The sequence below is a fragment of the Stegostoma tigrinum genome, chromosome 2 (assembly GCF_030684315.1).
Source record: "Stegostoma tigrinum isolate sSteTig4 chromosome 2, sSteTig4.hap1, whole genome shotgun sequence".
NCBI lineage: Eukaryota > Metazoa > Chordata > Chondrichthyes > Orectolobiformes > Stegostomatidae > Stegostoma > Stegostoma tigrinum.
The window spans coordinates 58879506-58895376 of NC_081355.1; the positions used below are offsets into that span (position 1 = coordinate 58879506).

General features: G+C 38.6%; 1 protein-coding gene across 3 annotated transcripts in view; it reads left to right on the forward strand.

Moving 5' to 3' along the window:
* Window positions 1–15871, forward strand: part of creb5b (cAMP responsive element binding protein 5b) — a 415327-nt gene that overhangs the window by 241692 nt on the left and 157764 nt on the right. For all 3 annotated transcript variants that reach the window (XM_048522115.2, XM_059654247.1, XM_048522126.2), the window contains one exon: window positions 12308–12434. In XM_048522115.2, the coding sequence (XP_048378072.1) occupies window positions 12308–12434 (127 nt within the window). The remainder of the gene's footprint in view (window positions 1–12307; window positions 12435–15871) is intronic.

The window sequence follows — 15871 nt, forward strand, 5'->3', positions numbered from 1 at the left end:
AGGGATAACTGAAACTGTAATTCAGCAGTTTCTATCCATGGACTGCTGAGTCAATCCTTATGATTCTTATGCTGATAAGAATGCTGCATATCAGTTGTCCATCTTCAAGAGATGCAAGGTGTCTGGTTTTCTTGCAACAGGCTTCTATCAGTTAGAAATTTCAGCTTACAACAACTAGTGAAAGAAAGATGAACTGGTTTGCCTCAGGCTTAAAGTGGGGATTTGACTGCACTGAACAGAGAGAACTCTTGAGCTGATGGAAATCAGTCTGTTTCTATCTTGTTCCCAGCCCCAAGCTGTTCAATTACCAATCATTTGGTTTTTGACAGACAAATAGTCTCTGTCATCAAAAATTGATCATTAGTCCACAGACAAATCAAATTCTTGGTGCCACCAAGCAGCATCTATACACAACCTCACCGCTGCACATCGTCTACCATCTAAACTTGAATTACTGCTTGTTCAAATAGCAATTCACACAATCTTTGTTGTAAATGCCAGTGTACGTGCTTTTCAAAACATACAGAAATCCTTTAAATCACTTTTTTTAAAACAGTTTTTCTTTCAGTTTTCAGTTTTAAAACGTGTAAAATTAAAAGATATTGTCTTTACACAGCTGAATGATTATAACAGTAGTCTCAAGAAAACTGTTGGAGCTAGATTTTCATAGTGTTATGAAGTCAATGGGGATCTATAAAAATGGCTTGTGGGGCTCAAATACAGAAACCCTGACCCCATTTTTAACAAGTCTCATGTCGCTGGAAGAGGCAAGAGGGCAGGGTATGAACAACATATGAGGGAAACCCAAATTCATTTGGACCATTTAACCTCAGCATGACTGATAGCTTCAACGGAATAGCTGTCTTTGATATGGAATTATCAATACTAATGTTTGTACTAGTGTTTGAGTACTTGAAAGGATTTAAAAGTATTGAGTGGCTTTAATGAACGAATTTTATTTTTCATGAAGGATGATTTGCCCACAGTTCTAACTGAAATGTGTTGGCATGGTGGACGTAAGATTAGAGAGCAGTGTGTGGGAAACATACATTGGTACTAAATTGACCTAGAAGCTATAAGGAGCCAGAGGGTGAGGCATGAGTTGTCATAGGATGTGTAAGAAGCCATTTCCATATGGTGGATGGACATGACTTTGTATGGAGGAGGCATGGCAGTGAGTGAAGTGTGGGGGAGATCTGAGAGGTGAGGGTATAACATTGAGCAAAACAAATGGGTGAAATCCCAGAAAACTGAGGTGTGTCTTTTAATCAGCTGCCTCAGCACTCTGCACCCCATATGATCACTTCTGAACTGTTTCTGGGATCAGGGAGTCGGCTCCTGAACTCACTTGCCCAATTTGAGGTTTAAATTGGTTGTGCCTGCAATGGTATGGAGCCTAACTTGACAGATATTCAAATCAAAGAATTGGCCCCAGAGAACAATGACTCTAAAATTAAGAAGGTGCACTTTAGTTGTATCTCTGAATTTGATTCTTTGGTTTTCACTTCAGTCGAGCAAGACAGCGCAAGGCTACGGCCTCATTGAGTTTATTCTATTGTACTCAGTTTGTGGCCTGTGTTAGAAGGACATATTTCTCTTGGAAATGATCAGGCAACAATTCCTAATTCTACCTGGATGAAGGTACAAAGTCAACATAAGATACTTAATAAATTTGGCGTTTCCTGAATGTGCGGAAGTGAAGGGGTGATCTGAATGAAATGTTCAACATAAACAGGGGAAATTACAGTGACATAGAAAGAGAAAGACTCCTGTTTATTCTTAACTAACAGAAACTACTTGTACTGGAAATGAGTCAAATCAGTTAAAAATAAATCAAAGGTATTCTTTCCACAAATAATTTTAAGAATGTAGTGCAACAGCTGTTCAAAAGTAAAATAGCTAACTGAAAAATAAAAGTATTAATGATATGGAGGGGGTGGGGGCAGAAAATTGTGATTCAAATGCTATAGTAAACAAAATAATGCTGAGATGCGAGAGGAGATATTGGGAACCCTGCAGCCCAATGGTATCAATGTGGACTTCGCAAGCTTCAAAATCTCCCCCTCCCCCCACTGCATCACAAAACCAGCCCAGCTCGTCCCTGCCTCCCTAACCTGTTCTTCCGCTCACCTATCCCCTCCTCCCACCTCAATCCGCACATCCATTTCCCACCTACCAACCTCATCCCGCCTCCTTGACCTGTCCGTCTTCCCCGGACTGACCTATCCCCTCCCCACCTCCCCACCTATACGCTCCTCTCCACCTATCTTCTCCTCTATCCATCTTTGGTCCGCCTCCCCCTCTCTCCCTATTTATTCCAGAACCCTCTCCCCATCCCCCTTTTCTGATGAAGGGTCTAGGCCGAAACGTCAGCTTTTGTGCTCCTGAGATGCTGCTTGGCCTGCTGTGTTCATCCAGCTCCACACTTCGTTATCTTGGATTCTCCAGCATTTGTAGTTCCCATTATCTCTGAAAATAATGGATCAGTTTGTTGGCTTTCTGCTGTTTCTATAACTTGCATAAGACACACTTATTGTTAAAATTGAGTTACACTTCACTGGGGTAGTGCACTGGAAACTAAGCCCAGCTATTCCCAGAGTTGTCACAGAAGTTAAAAACAAATTTATTGAAACATACAAAGCCCCTAACTTACCTGTCAGGTAAACACAGACCATGTTTCCGTCCTTCACAGGACTTACTATTTATTACAATTATGGACATATAATTCTATTAGTGCCCCTTCTTAAACCCACCTCCCCCCCCCCCACCCCTGAAGGAGTGGAAACATTTCAATGTCTCTAATCCACAAGGTTTGCTGAGGTGATCCTTCTACCTGCCAGGAGTTTCTGTTCTTCAACCTCTTCAGATTTGTTTTTTACTTCTTTGCAGGAGGTATAAGTGATATTAACTGCAAAGTATTTTAATTACTGGATAAATACCATAGCTTGAAGCAACCTGTGAGGGAAAATAAACTGGGTTTCTTCATGTTTTAAGCATTTTACTGTAGAGGAAGACAGACTGTCTGCCCTTGCAGCAGTCCAAAGGTTTGCCTGTATCATGCACGCTGACAAGCTGTTCAAGTACACAGGAACTAATCAGATTTTTTTTCAGGCTGGTGGCATTTGTCAATCAGAAGCAGTCCCATCTCCACAGACCAATCAGCAACCCATTGCTTACCACATCTTATGCTGTGTGCACACATTCTGGTGCCAGCCCATCTACAATCAGCCTCCTGCACTGCAAAAGCAAGCAGTATAAATACAACTTACAATTATTTTCATTCACGCGATTTTTTCAAAAGGTGCAGCAATCCCTTCAATACACCTTGATTTTAAAATAGTCATTTTGCCATTTTAATATACAATCAAAAATACATAAAAATAAAAAGATATTGCCTGTACAACTGTATAGGCAGTTCAAGGAAAAAATGCTTTTCAAAATTTCAGAAATTTTGAATCTTTTTCTTTTTTTTCCTGCTTTATCATCTGCTTTGGGTGTGTTGGCAACATAGACAATTATCTGCTTTTTGCCAACATACACAAAGTAACACCCACAATTTCAATCTGGTCATATCTTGTTTCCAGCATTAACTTCGCTGAAACATAGTCCATGCTAGTCATATAGGAATAAACTGATAAAAGGAGGGGATTTGACTGTTTGCTTCACTGAACCATTATTTATTTTAGGCTATTTTGCTTACATCTTTGTGCATTCAGTAGTTAGAGGACTTGGATATTATTCTTCTAGTGGAGGTTGATAAAATTCATGTCCATTTGGTAACAAAAATGTTAATGGGAATGTAAAAATTCTGAATTTACATTGCTCTGCCCATGAGGGGAAGTGGCACTGGCAGGAAATTCTGCATGGCAAGTTATGGGTGTCTAAACTTTAACTTTGTAGACATTGCAACTCCTGGCTAGAAAATCATTGATGTATCTCTACAATTTTATGTAATGAATTCTAACTGTTCCAGAATCTTAAAATAATAAATATTTAAGTATAAAAGTAATTACCTTAATAATTGACCTAAACATTAGCATGCATGATTTCTCCAGGTTTTAAAAATGATTATGTATAATACAATAGACAGTTATTTATTTCCTGTTATTTAATCTCTGCTGTCTCCACAAATATGCCAAGATCAAATACATACTTGAGGATAACATAAGCTTAAGGATAATTTTTCCAAAGTGTCGTTTGGTCTTTTTTGTATGAATGGGCATTTTTGTTGTGGTAATCAAGTTCCTATTATTTTTCTCAGTTTGTTTAATGCTGTTATTATTCTGCAGTGAAATATTGTTCTCCTTATGTCTTTTATCGTTACTTACCAATCATTTTACACGAAAAATCGCTTAAATCAACCTTCTTCCCAAACACAATCTGATAAAATAATTGCTGAATTGCCTGCCATGATTGTTTTTCCCTTATCCCATTACATATATCCTAAACCAGAAATTTGCTATGTTATAATCATTAAATAATTCAAATAAACTTACTTCTATAAACTCTTTCCCTCTAACCCACAAAGCGCAACATTACCCACCAGACCCTTGTCCTCTGAGTGCATCCTGCCCACTAAAAGTGAGACAAAAATACAAGGAAAGGAAGGAACTTGCTTGCCAACTTACTTGCATCCTTGCTGAAAAGGGAAGAAATACAGGAGTATTGAAAAAACACAGAGTAATCAATTGTTCTAGCAGAGATGTGGTAAAATTTTTGTGCATAAGTTTGATATTCTGTTTTGAAATATGCTATGTCTTTTGGACTGAGAAACCTTGAGGTGAATTTGATAAAAAAAACGTTTGAGGCCTGGTGTAAAAATATTGGAGAATCACTGATATAGACCATGATTGCCACAAATGATTCCAACTCTGCCTAAAAGCCACCACTAGTTATTCTAGCATGGATTGTACTAACTTTGCAGAACCATTGAATGTTACACTCAAAGGTTTGGATAGAGCAGAACATCTGTGGCAGGATAAAGTGACATAGAGGCTTGAATATTTATGGGGAGGGAGCAGGAGACACTTGTGATTTAGGAAACCTAATGCAGTGATCCTGCTGAATTTCAACAGAGTAAATGTAGAAACAACTGGCAGAACCTCACAGGGGCCTGAATGACCTGGTTATAGCAAGAGTTCTGCCAGAATTGGATGATAAGTTTGGTGAGGCCTGTCTTACCCCCACATTTATAGTTTTGACAAGTGGCAAAGCAGGTTTCTCACTAGGTTGCAGCACATTGCCTATACAGTGGGATTATTGGTTGTTAAATGTCTTATATACAGGCCAGCTGGCCTCATTAATATTCAGCTGCCTATATGACAAAATATACCAAACAAGCTAGATTCTTGTTAAGAAATCTCAGCATGGTAAACTGAGTGGGTACCTGACAATTCAGCTTGCTACTGGCTCCATAGGACCTACCTAGTTGGGCACCAGGTGCCAACATGTCAGGGCACCAGCCACATGCACCCTGTATCTACAGACATTGGCATCTGACATGTGGTACCCCCAAGAGCTTTCATGGCTCTTCTCCGATCCACTTACAGGATGCTTCTCACTTCAGTGCTGCACGTCGGGCTTCATTGTACTTCTAGAGCAAGGGCCTTGTACACTAAATGACGAAGGCGCAGCTCATGGTCTGGGCCAGGTTGCATCACTGGGCTCTGCACTCACTGTGTTTCATAGTGTTCACTCACTTTCACCTTACCTGGTTGCTGAAGAATTAAGGTTATGGTTACTGGTAGTAAACTCAAGTTAGTCTGTGCACAATGAGGCCGTATCTTTTGCTATCAGTTTTCCTGTTCCTAACACACCACCTATCATTGACTGAAACAAATGACTTCCAGCAGTTGTTGATACCGCCACCTTTGTGGCAATTATAACATGCACTTGATCCCTCTGGTTAGCTCCTGCTGCCTGTTGTTGTGCATTTATCTCTGCAAAAGACAGGGAAGAGTGTCAAGGAGTGTTGTTTAGATGGTAAACTCTTGCAATTGAATAGCTGGCAATGTGAGCAGTCTGTGAGATCTGAGTGTGAGGCTGTCAGCATTGCTAATTGTATGAGGGTGAACTGTCTTCATCATACTCCCATAGAGAATCCTGGTTTCTGTGACATAGGAACTCTCTCTTACTCTGCACTCCTCTACAAAGCCTCCAGTACAGCGTACAAAAGCCTTAATGCCTGTAGTCTCTTCTGTGGTCCTATTTTTTTACTGTTTCCCGTGTCAGCCTTATGTTCTACAATGCTCTCACCACTTGTTCCAGCCACATTGAATTTTCCATTTAAGAAGTGCAACTTAGCTTTAGCAGTGTACGTATTTTTAATCAACCTGTTCAGATGTGTTATGACACACCTCTGGAACAGGTGGGTTTTGAACTCAAGTCTTCTGGCTCACAAGGTAGGGACAATACAACTGCGCCACAAGGGTCCTTCACTTTATGTGGCGTAGGCTGGCTTTCTTTGGTGACAGGAAGTTATAATTTTGAGCCCATTGTTGATGGGGATGACAGCAGGCTTAGTACTGGCTGCACACAGAAATCACACTAATCAGTAGGCAACACAAAAGACATATGCTGCTTGAATTTCAGTAAATGGGATCAGATCTCTCACCGTTGCATCCCCAGACCTGATATCAGGGACTGTCTAATTTATTTCCCCATGGTAATGTTTTAGGTATCTTCAGCAGAACAAGAAATTAACATCCAAGCACAAGTATTGCATTGAAAAATAACGATCAAGAAAGGACAGTGCAATAGCAAATACTCCACTCATGGAGAGTGGGCTGTTCATTTGATTGACCTGTGTCATCCTGAGTGAAATCTCCACATGCACTACATTGTAGGCTGGTGGTACCGCTTTTACATTTGGGCTCTAAGTGAAACTAAGAATTAAAAGGTCCAGCTGTTGCCAATGTGTTTTAAAACAGTCAGAGCTGAGGATTTTTTGAGCCTAAGGAATGTGGCGAGTCTCAGTAGCAATTTCTGTAACTGGAATTTTGGCAACAATTTTGTTTCTTTGTTGGCACTTTGCCAACATAAACCTGAACTTGCTTCTTGTTCCTTTTGAGATAACGATATGATTGTAGATGAATTCTCTTGCCCCTCCTCCCCCACCTTGTTAGTGCTCATTAAGAACTGGTATGACATTCTCTGAAGGTATACCACTGGAAGACATTGTCACGGAAGAGGAGTGGGAGAAGCACAAGATGCAGCAAAATAGGCGGAATTTAAGGATTTCAGGCCTGTCCAATTTTATTTCTCTCCCTTACCACCAATATCTAATAATGTTTGACCTGGAATGAGGACAGTAAGGATGGTTTGTAATTTATTTAAAATGTCATATGAAGGCTATAATTTTTCTGAAGAAAGTTTCAATATGGTTTTTAGAGTTTGTACCAATGGTAAAAGAATCAATTGTAATTTGCTGGGATAATGAGGAAAACTTTCATGTAACTTGAGGATCCTTGACTTGGAAGCAGTAGCAGGAAGGAAATTCAGAAAGAATCTGTGTGGTTGGCAAACTCAAAGGACAGTTAGAAAGACAGGAGTTGGAGGTTGAAGGGGATCAACACACAAATGCAGACATGAAGAGAAAATGGTCAGAGACAGAAAGAGGAACACAGAGAACTTTTGTGAGAAAAAACAGGAGGTGGTCAAGTTTTCTACTTGGCAATAAAGACAAAGAAATACATGAAGGTACATTGCAAACTGGCTGAAAAGGTCTAAAACCTGGAAAGCTGTGAGAATAACTGAGAGTCTCTAAGGAGTTGGCTGAGTTCCTAAAGTGGACAAACTACGAACCAGGTTATTGTTTAGTTGATAAAAAAAGAACTCAAGCAAGCTATACCATCAGTCTGCCATGACCTCCAGAGAGAGGATTAGTGGAAGTGTGTCTTGCTGAGAACATTTGTAACTGTGAAACTTGCAAATGAACACTGTTGTTGGATAGGATTCCTGACCTATCCTGTGTACAAAGAACAGTATGTTGTGGACCCGTCTAGTATATAGTGCCACATGTCAGTGGGAGGTTTATATGTTTGCTCACAGTTGTGTAAGAAGTTTCTTTATTAAATTGACTATTTCAAATGAAATTTCCATGTTTATTTGAATTATCACTTAATTTCTGTTACCTCTGATTTAAATGACTCACTTTAATAAGTGGAATTGTATAAGTAATTTCTTGATTTGGGGGGCCCGGGGTAATTCGGTAAAGTGGATTCTTCAATGTTGCTTGCTAGTACAGAGCTTAAACATTGCTAAAAAGAACGACAAATTGTTCAAGCCTTCACACACACAAGAGTAGCAAATTTCAAATTATTAAGGCAATTTATATTGTAGATGGAGTACTGTTGGTTGACAGATCATCCCTGATTGAGGCATTGCCATGGACAAAACAATTGGGAACTATAGACTCCTGAAGTTTCTGATTAATTTAAAACAGGTGCAGCATTTGAACATGTTCCCTTTGCTTGCAGAGAAGGATCCCTGCATATGAATGTATGTCACTTGAATAAGTATAAATAAGCCAAGATCCGAAATTGCTAGAAAAACTGAGCAGGTCTGGCAGCTTCTGCAGAAAGAGAACAGAGTTAATGTTTCAGTCTTATGAGCCTTGTTCAGAACTGATAGTATTTGGGGGAGAATAGTAAAGATAGGTGGTGGAGTGGGGGAAAGGTTTTATTTTATTGTAAATGAGCTATGTTATAAACATGATCATTATCTTATATTCGTTATTGGTGCAACTATTAGCATGTTCAGTATTTTTCAGCAATTGCTGCCCAATTGTGGAATCATTTAACATAGGCTCTACCCACGACAGAATTGAACAATGCCATGTATGAGCTTTTGTGTGAGTCCAATGCCAGGCACAGAGCAGCATGATCCTTTGTTTGCTCATAATTGGTTCAGTAATGACTATCCTTGGCCACCTTTCATTGACAAAACTCAAAATAAAGTAACACATCTGTTGTGAGTTCTGCTTATGTGACATGTTTAGCATGCTTTTTGTATCTTCTGCTATTTGGACATATACAAAATAGTCAAAGTCTCTGACATTTAGTTATTTCCCATTATTAATTCCCGTTGGTAAGCAAAGCCACAGTCAATTCTGATGGTCAGCTCAACAGGAGCTATTGTGGGGAAGTGGGGTAAGTTAATTCTGGGGACTGAAAGCAGAAAACTGGAATGCAGCGGGGGCGTAATTGTGAAGGCGGAAATCATCATAGGGTGTGGGGGAGATAGCAGAGCATAGAGAATGGACTGCTACTGGAAGGGACATTACTGATGGTCACCACCACTGCAGCCTAGACGTGAGACAGTGCAGTATGTTGGTTGACATGACTAAATTGTCAGGCCAGAATTCAGAAGTAATACTGAGAACTGAAGGTTTAAGTCAAAGTGGGATATAAGAACATGTGGAGGCTGACTACAGATGGCCTGGCCAGGGATTGCCAGGAAGAAAGGACCATGGAGTTTTGTCAGAAGAGACTCATTGCTTATCAGGCTGATCCTGAGATTCAAGTGCGATCTGTGTTGCCTTCCATATTCATGCAAATTGTAAATATGCAGTGGAAACAAAAATCTCCCCGTGCAACATAAAAGCTAAATTTTTGAGTTTGCCGTGTCCTGACCTGCAAGCAGGCAGAGAATTCTACAGAAAAACCACAGAATTTCCACAACAACATCTTCAGAAGAGAAAGGGACATCCCAGCTACATCTTAAAATATTGTTCCAGTTGAGAACCAAATGCATTAAAAAAAAATAACGGCTAGACCATCAAACCTTTCATGGACTGTAAAAGTCTTATTTCATATGACTTAGCTTTTGGCTAAATTTATTTACCTCTACTTTTAATCTGTCTTTATGTACTTGGATTGAGTGGATGTGTTGTGCCTCAGGATTTGTAGTAAACATTTTAATCTTTTACCCCACGTCAGTTTCAGAACAATCAGCTTGATTTCTTACTTAGTCAGAAACTCAAGAAAAACATACTGGCTAATTCTTTACAAACAACACATAAAAAGTTAAGTACATGCATTAGATTGGCAAGTCCATCTTTCAATGCTTTGAAAAAAGCTTGTTATAATCAAATGTGATGGGGAAAATCATCTAACCCATTCCATCCTCAGCTACCATAAGAATAGGAAGGACAGATAGAATTTGGAGTATTAAAAGATCAAGTCATAAAAATAAAACTGTCATAAAGGAAAACAAGTAACTGTTTTTCCTTTAAAAACAATCATTGTTGTAAATATTTTGCTACTAAATGTAAATGAGGAATGATGTGCGTAAGGGCATCTCCAGTTTTCATCCCTAGCTGAAGTATTGACATCTTCATTGACGTTCACTTGTATTAGCAGTTGCCATTGTGTGGTTCTGTTATCCATCATTCAACAGAGAGTTCCAGTCAAAAATGTGGTCAGCTCATATCAGCCTGGATTATATCTGTTGTTTTTAACAATAATCAGTAATTTTCTTAAGTTTTTCCCTCAAACCTGATCAAATGCCAATAAACTGTTCATGTTTTTAAGCGGTATTTTCAATTGCGCAGATGGAATAGAGTCTTAAAGGTTATTTTGTTTATGCTGTGAAAAACATCTTGTCAAAATTATCTCAAATATGTTTCAATAAAAGCCTAAGAATAAGCCAGTATGGATCTACCTCGTACATTTCTGGAATGACTGGCAGTTATCTGACAGCCAGTCTGGAGTCACGAGCAGTCTGAAAAATTTTCCAAATTTAAAAGGAGTCTAAATCTGAAAATTGAGTTCTGTGTTTTGTTCTTTGTTAGTGTTAGAATTTGCAATTTTAATGACATTGGGTGTGGATTATATTGGTTTAGGTTTTGGCTACAGTTGAATAGCATGCTAATGTTCATTGTCAAGGTTTACAGATTTAAGATGATCACTTGGGTGAGGTACTGGCAGGAGAATGGCATGAATAGAATCAATTTATTTTGATGTATTGTATCACTTCAGGAGGTCACCATCTCCAAGACAGCGCAAGGGAATATTAATGAGAGTAATGGAATGAGATCAGGGTTAAACAAACGCAGCATTAGAAGTATGAGGATATGGTGTTCATGTACTAGACAAATACAAAGGGATACTTGTCAAGAGTTAATCAAATAAAGGGCTCATTTTCCTTGATTTTGCACTACATTTAGATCCAAACTATTTAGCTTTGTAAAGTGAAAACAAAAGTGCCTGCTGAGTTCCCTTTGGTGTATTGGAAAGTTCACGTTACGTTGTGATATGTACCTTTCATCAGGTGATGAACAAGCAATATGATTTTCCATAGTTTTAAGGAGATGTATCAGTTATATGCAGGATATATTTCAGTTTGGATTATTATTACCAAGCCAACAAGTATGAAGAGGAATTTTGATTCCATCTATCCATAATTGAGGCAAAGCAGGAGTTAAAATAGAAATAGTATTGTTACAACTCAATGCCCATCTATGGTAATATTAATGCTACAGCATTATAGAGTTGATGCTAGAAATCTATAATGAAAACAGAATATGTAGGAACTGCAAATCTTGAAACATTTTTGGAGAGAAAAATGAGTTTACAATTAAGGTTGATGACCCAGTTCTGATGAAAGGCCATTGAAGCTTAAATTAACATATTTAAGTAGGGCCAATATAGTACACTTTGAAGGTTGATATAAAATTAATTGCTATTTGCAGTGTTTCTGAGGTGTCATGAAGCTGTGTTGCAGTTTCTGTGAAGCCTTTCTCAGCATTTCTATAAACAAACAGAAGGACTGCTCTGCCTGGCTCGTGATGGGAGCTTTCAGCATCCCCATTCCCCCATCCTACCCCAACATTAACACTAATCTCTCCGCTGAAGCTTCGGTGGTCTTTCTGTTCCTCCAATGAATTAATTGTCCACCCTCCTGAAATCGCTAACCATCCCAAAGCTTCATTCCTCAGTGTCTCTCCCAGTTGTCAGGGAGTGTCCTCAAGGAACCTTGATGTGAACACATGCTGCCGCTTTTACCTCTTGGCTGATAGCCAGACTGTCTGATTGGCAGGCTGCCAGGCCGAAAACAGAACAAAAATATCAACAAAACACTCAGAACTCATCACATCTCCAATGTGAGAAAGCTGGTGGAGTGTATGTGCAGCTTGTCAGATATCCATGCCACATATTTAGGTCTTTAATCCAAACCTTTCCCACCATCATGGAGGGGCTTATAGTATGCCAATGTGCTTTTGTAAAGATGTGTTGTGGGTTTTACTTGTCATTCTGTGCTATAATATTATTTCTTACGTCTTTCACCTCTTTTTTTGTATCCTCAGGCCTGTCCCAGGGTCTCTATCTTCGTTACTGCATCTCCACAACAGACAAAGGCAGCCCATGCCAGGGTCAATGCCTGGCAACCTCTCCAATTCTGCAATGCCAGTATCTTCTTCAGTATTGATGCCTGTAAGTCTTTCTAATTCTTGTGACTTTAATATTAGAGGTGTCCATCACCTGAATATTTAAATATAAATTCAAGTAAGTCTAACATGGCACATAACCATCTTATTACAAATTTGAGTTTGCCTTGGGGATGTTCTCATTTCAATGGCATCAGACGATCCTCACACGGTGTGAGCAAATTAGCTTCCTGAGAGTTGGCTTTCATTTCCTCACACAACATTTTGTCTGAATGGGTTGCAATGATATCTCTCTTATGATTGGAATTCAATGTTTTTATGCATTGGTGCTTCTTCAATCTCTCTGAAAGTAGACTGAGCAAAGATTTGGTGGGACAAGATGTGATTCAAGTCCTTAATCAGTTTTATTCACATTGATTGAACATAACAAGTCACAGATTAATTTGGTTTAGCAGGTGCAAGGAGTCTGAAATAGAAACAGAAAGTGCTATAAAAACTCAGCTGGTCTAGCAGCATCTATGGAGGGAATAACTAACTTAATGTTTTGAGTCCAATGTGATTTCTTTTTTTGGAAGTAATTTCTACATATCCTGTCTCGCATTTCAATCGTATTAGAGCATGATTAGTTCATCCAACAGAGTTTAAATGAGGTCCGGTTATAAAATTGCCTCCTGCTCAATGAAAGTGGTTACATTAAAATTGGCTTCGTTGTCTTTTATTTGTTATTGAATCTCTTAATTTGAATAATTCTATAATCTTCTATAGCAAATGTTGACCATGGGAAATAATCTGCAAAATTACTTGTCTAAAGTGAATTAGATTTTTTGTTTTTACAGACTGGTTTTTCTTAAAACGTGTTTCCCAGGAATTCTGTGTAATTTCTTCTGAGCTCCTGTTCTAACTTTGGTAGATGATTTTTGAAATTATTTAAAATGCAGTTTAAAATTATATCCAAGCATAAATACAAATCAGATCAATAAAATGTTTTACAATTATGAAGTTTATATTTTTATAATACCAAGATTATTGTAGTATGAATGGGGAATGTAGCTTTAAATTTCATGTAACTGTTCTGTAGTCTGTGATATATGCATATATTTGGAGACAATTGCAGTAGTCTCTAACTTTACAGTGAGTAGACTCTAAGTCTTGAATGTTGTTCCTGGGTGAGAAGGGCATCAGGACAATTCCTGGCTCTACAAACAGGACTTGGAGACAAGGTCTCAGGAGTTCACAATTTCGTTCCAGGGTGAGAAGATTTTAAGTTTCATGGTAGTACATTGGAAACCTGGAGCGAGAGTAAGTCATTCAGTTCTTAGATCCTAATATGTCATTCAACGAGATCTAACTGCAACCTCCAGACCACATTTGTGACTACCCCAATAGTTTTTTTACCTCTTTGCTTAACAAGACTTTACCCACCTCTGCCTTACAAATATTCAAAGTCTATGCTTCTGTCAAGTTTTCAGGAAGAGAGTTCTAAAGACTCATGAGCCTATCTGAGAAAATAACTGCGCCTCTTTTTTAAATGGGTGACTCATGACTCTTAAGTAGTGTCCTCTAGTTCTGATTTTTGCCATCGGAGGAGTCATGGTAGGCAATCCTGGAAAATGATCAGAGGCTGTTCGGCGTAGAGGCAACAAAGTCAAAAGATTGGCCGCGATACACTGGGAGTTAATCAAAGATATACAAATAAAGTTAAAACAGAAGTTAGCCCTTGTCCTTCAAAACCCCTTATTTGTCCCATACACTGCTGATGTGCTATCTATGCCAAATCACGTAATACTAACAATCCACACCCCATCCCCCCTGACTCCCCCTCCCCCGATAAATGTCATGGTGCAACAACATTCAAGAAGGTTGAGAGCATTCAAGACAAACTGATTGACACCCCATAAACCATCTTCAATATTTAATTCTTTTATCACCTATGCAACATGGCAGCAGCTTGTACCATCTTCAACATGCACTTTAGTAACTCACCAAACCCTGTACCGCAACAGCTTATATACCTGCAAACCCGACCATTTAGAAGGATAAGTACACCAGCATCAGCAAGTTCTCGTCCAAGACACAAACTATCTAACTTGGAACATGAAACTTGCTCGTCCTTCACTGTCACCAGCTCAAAATCCTAGAACTTCTTTCCTAATCTCACTGTCGTCTCCCTACAGCTCATAGATGCGGTGGTTCCAGAAAGAAATTCACCGCCACTTTCTCAAAGTCCATTAGTAAGTTGCGATAAATGCTTGTTTAACCAGTGACATTTACATCCCAAGAATGGGTGTTTAAAAAAAAACCCTGCAGCTGCTAAGGTTTCTAGGATATTCATCATAGCCAGTCTAGAAGAAGAAGTATTTGTGGAATTGGCTGTACTGTCAGTGTGAATTTAAGGATTGAGATGGGCACTCGGAAATGGTAACTCAAAAGCACTAATTGGCAAAACAGGGACAGGGAAACCGGTTAGATGCTGGAAGCAACTGGTGACTGGTGACTCAAGGACAATAATTCTATACAGAGCGAGATGGGTAATAATTTACAAGAGAATGTCACTTTCTGTGTCTTAAAGTATAAGCAACTACAAAATGAATATAGTATTTCATCAATAGTGCATTCATACTCATTTGTTATAGGACACATTTTAAAATGTGAAATTTTGTGATGTCATTCTTTCAGCTAATTAATGGAAGCTTGAATCTCTTTTTAAATATTATATCTCTAATGTGGATCACAACAAATGTGAAATGTAGAGACTAATTTTGAAAAAGGGAAAGAAAAACTGCAAATGCAAGATCCTAAATAAAAACAATGTTTTGGAAATGCATGGTAGGCCAATCATTAATTTGAAGGAATAAATACAACATTTACATTTTGGATGATTTATTTTTATCACAAATTTTTTAACTGCTTTCAAATAGTTTAATAGCCTAAAGATTGGAAGATTGAAAAATCTAGAGAAAATTTCCTGACCTTGCATGTTTAAACTTCTTTCTAGTGGGAATTCACTGGGTAATTAGGAAAATGTTGGATTATTTCTGTCATTCAATAGTGATTTTAGCATTTTAATGTGACTGCCAGAGGCCTGGTCTCAAATTTCATTTAAATAATAATTTTTTACCATACTTCACCTGTAGGCATTTACACATATTAAGGAAGTTCCTGGCAATATTTCCTGAACTTTGGACTAATTACTGATGCATGATATTTATACATGTTGCGTAGTTGTTTTAGGTTTTGAATGGAGGAGCAGCGCTCTTACTGTGTTCTCTTACTGGTAAATCCTTCATACAATACAATCAGGTGCTGAATTTCTTAAACACTTCAAAGAAAGCAAACTTCAAATCAGCGGAGATAACAAAGTATGGAGCTGGATGAACACAGCAGGCCAAGCAGCATCTTAGGAGCACAAAAGCTGACGTTTAGTGACCTATCCCCTCCTCCCACCTCAAGCTGCACCTCCATTTCCTACCTACCACCTCATCC